This window comes from Morone saxatilis, unplaced genomic scaffold, assembly GCF_004916995.1.
Source record: "Morone saxatilis isolate NCDOM2014 unplaced genomic scaffold, NCSU_SB_2.0 Contig11, whole genome shotgun sequence".
NCBI classification, from domain to species: domain Eukaryota; kingdom Metazoa; phylum Chordata; class Actinopteri; family Moronidae; genus Morone; species Morone saxatilis.
Window position 1 is genome coordinate 4,326,006 of NW_023339663.1, and position 3,879 is coordinate 4,329,884.

Here is a 3,879-nt window from a genome sequence, read left to right on the forward strand (position 1 = left end):
CAAAGTTTATTTTCCAGCATGGCTGTGTACCGACCTGCGGGCTGCCTCTGGGGGTGCAGGGTGTGGATGTCCATGGGGAAGTGCAGCTTGTTGCGGATAATCTCCTGGTTCTTGCCAGTGAATTTATTGGCACTGTTGATGCTCTTGGTGTGCCAGTCAGTCCAGTAGAGGCTGTCCTCAAACACCGTGATGGCGAACGGGTGGGGCAGGCCTACAGAGAGAGTAATACAGAGATTTCAGAAATGCTGAAAAAATGCTTAATGAAGTGTGGAATAAAACCAGGTCAACCACATATTCCCTGAAAAAAAACGAGCGGTTTTTAATCAAAGTAAACAAACACAGGCGATAAGTCTGACACCTTTATAATGAGCACATAATACTGATTCTGTGAAGTTCATGTGGACATTTAAATCAAAACAGAAAAAGATGGAAAGAACAAATGCTACATTTGGCTTGTTCCACAAACACTCTCCAAACATCCTCCCATTCAGAGCTGTGGGCTTGGCTGATGTCATATCGTCCCCATTTAGAGCTGCTTTCAATTACTCTGCCTCTCATTGGCCTGTAGCCGGTTTAGTTGTGGCCAGTGCGGCCCAAAGCAGAGACGCTCCATTGGTTTCCTTAAGTAATGTGACTTTTTTCCGTCCCGAATCTGAAAGCAACATCGAGAACAGCCCTTAAACCGGGTCAGAGTACTATAAGAGACTGATACTGGACAGACATGGTCCAGTTCTGGTCTTGGTCTTCAATTAGACTTGATTTACTTTGTAGATTGTAATCATTTTAATGGAAGATTTTATTCTAAAGGACAGTAATATATCACAGATTTCCTTTTCACTTACAAGGAGTGAATACAGTATGTGTGCTCTAATCCAAAAACAATCTTTCTTAGGTTTAATTGAAGACTGTAAGTGTCTGTTGGACTAAATGGTCTTTAGGCTCTTTAGGTCTTTTGAGCTTAACAACAAAAATACTTCGGCAGAAACACTAAATATTTGCAAGTTCCTTACTGGTCTTGTCTTAAAACATATCTGAAGAACAGGATGTCTCTTAAAGATCTGTGACTAAATGAGCAATAATCAAATTAAGGTTAGAAAAGTATAGCTGATGTCACTTTGTTCATGTCAAATAACCATTTGTTGTTCTAACTTTGGCAGATAATAACGTGCTCATGTAAAAAGCCCATCTCTTATAGCAAGAGGAAGATTACAAACACACATTTCAGGACCTTTAAAAGGTTGCCTACATTAGGCTTTGAGTCTGCAACTACTTTTGTCTTTGTACAATTTGTTGACTTGTGCCGAAAACTGTCAGCGTCAGTGTTCACAGTCTGTATTAGCGGAACCCTGGCCTAAATACTAACATGTGTAACAGGGAACTCCTTGCAGATTTGTCTCCATTGGGAACATCTGTTCAGGGTGACTCCTCCACACTCCAAATTAACGTTCTCTTTCTCTCTCCAGCCTAATCCTCCTCCAATGAAGTAGCTGCACAACCAGTTGGATGAGAGTGCCAAATGGGTGGAAAAAGTGATTTCTGCTGCTACACAGAGCCACGGTGGTGGCGCGGCGAGCGTGCTGGCGCAGGGCTTTTAAAAGCAGCGCAGCTCATTTAATGATAGTGTTTTACAGCACAGCATAAATGTCAAGTGGTAAATGGGTGAAGCTGGAGAGATACCAGAATGATAATGAGCCACGAGGATTAGAGCAATTGTGTGTGCGCGCTTGAGTGTAAGCTCAGTGAGACCAAAGTTTTATCATTTTAATCTATTTATATGTTTTATGAGCAACAAACTATTTGTTTAATGCCCCTGCGGTCACGGTGAACCCACCTAGATTAGTGTAGATGAACAAAGAACGTGTTTTACTTCAGTCTGCCTTCAGAAAATGTCTCATCTTCCATGTCAAATCTTTGTTAAATTAGAAGCGCATTGCTTCCTTTTAGAGGTGTATCAGCACATGTTGGCTGATAAGTAACAAGAAATTGCCACAGAAATGATATGTAGATACACCATTTGTCCACCAGAGGGCATCAACAAGTTTATTGTCCAACAGTAAAATGTCCTGCTCAGTCCATACAGTAACTTGATCACAGTTCTTTAATACCCATGTATGGCTATTGTACGCTTCTTGTGGACTTTTTGAGGACTTCAGACTTTATTGGATCCACACACACTAACAACCTGCAGGTTTAAATACTGATTTTGATTTGATCCTAATTCTGTAGATGATTTTTATTGATGTGTTTAAGAGTTAGAGGTACTTACTTCTAATGTGAATTTTATTTTGATTTAATGATTAGATTCTGTATTCATTTATTGCCTGGAGCTTGAAGACTGCATTTCCCATTTGTACTTGCATGGCAAAGCACAGACCCACTGTGTTTAATGTCATTATAAGCCATGAGATACTTTTTGAAAGGACGGCACAGTGACTGAAACCTTGGCTTTATCATTAAATACTAAAATTGAACATACTTGTTCTTTTTTTTTGTCCATGTTACATTTCTCATTTAACAAAAAAAAGCCAAAGATCAAAAATGTTAAATGTTGTCTAAATATAAACAGAACTTTTATTAAACTAGATCAATCAGGAACTGTCTGTTCAAAGAGTACTTCAAATAAGTACATTTTCTAAGTAATACTACTCAATACTAAGTTACTACATAAAAAAAGGTACATTTTTAAAAGCAAGAATCAGTCCAGACAGCTGAAAACAATGAGACCACCTCCTCAGACAGGTCCAGGTGTGTGTGAGGTGATACTGGCTGGATGTGTGCATTTTCTGATCTTATCTTAACATGAGGGAGACAACAGTGCACCCTCTTCCCTCATCTGAGTCATCGACAGCGACGAGGCGCCTGGTTTTGATACGGTCACCTTCTTCCTTGTCGTCTCTGCACCCCTAGTCCCCCCACACGCTCTTTTATTTCCCCGGGACAGCTGGAGGAGCAGCTGCAGGCCGACAGGGCATCAAACGTCCCACCCAGCCTTCACAGTAATGTCCCCTTTAATCTACATGTGACACCTCCCGGTCCTTTCACGCCTCGACTGAATCTGTCACGCTCTCTATCTACAGGTCATCAGCAACACAACGTCGCCTCCAGCTGGACAGAATACTGCTCGGCTTACAGCGTGATGGACTGCAATATAGGGAAAGTTTTGTGATTTTACCCCTTTCAATCGCATTCCTCTTAAGTGGCGTTTACAATACAACAAACCAAGTATACCAATGTTGCTAGGCATGCCTTTTGTATGACAAGCTAAAGAACATTCATACTATGTAATAATAAAAATCAAAACTCAACTGAAACCGGGTGGTGACTCTTTGGACTAGCGTTGCCGTTAGGTAAAACTACTACATGTACAAGAATTACCAAAGCATATAAGTAGATTGACATGAAACATTTATGCTCTCCAGAGGAAGACCCCTTTCTATTTTGGACACATGTTTCCCTTTAGTGTTACCCTCAAGAAATAGTACTAGATCTCAGTCTAGTCAATTCCATGAATTTTACTCAGCACATCACTGCTCTCCAGAGGATAACCTCTTCATATTTGTATAACCTCATTGCCTAGTACACTTATTATAGTGCTAGGCAACTCCTTTGTACCTCAGTGAAATTTCAGACATTGTGTTAAGACCTGTGAACTGAGCTGTTGTCCACAAGGGTGCATTGTTTCTTTGCTCTATTGTCATTACTTCTTATAGGGCTGATTGGACGTCCATTGTATCGCCTTGCAGCAGACGACTCACAGTGAATGAGGCATCACTGCAGCATACAGCATTTGTCCTCAGGCAGATGTACTCTATGATCACATCCATACACGCACGCGCGCACACACACACACACACACACACACACGCACGCCCACACACC

At 41.1% G+C, this 3,879-nt stretch overlaps 1 protein-coding gene across 1 annotated transcript in view; it reads right to left on the bottom strand.

Moving 5' to 3' along the window:
* The window catches only part of lrp4 (low density lipoprotein receptor-related protein 4), a gene marked incomplete in the record, with an annotated part of 92,810 nt that overhangs the window by 16,082 nt on the left and 72,849 nt on the right, over window positions 1–3,879 (bottom strand). The window contains 1 exon segment of the mRNA XM_035682344.1: window positions 35–211. Within this exon segment, the coding sequence (XP_035538237.1) occupies window positions 35–211 (177 nt within the window).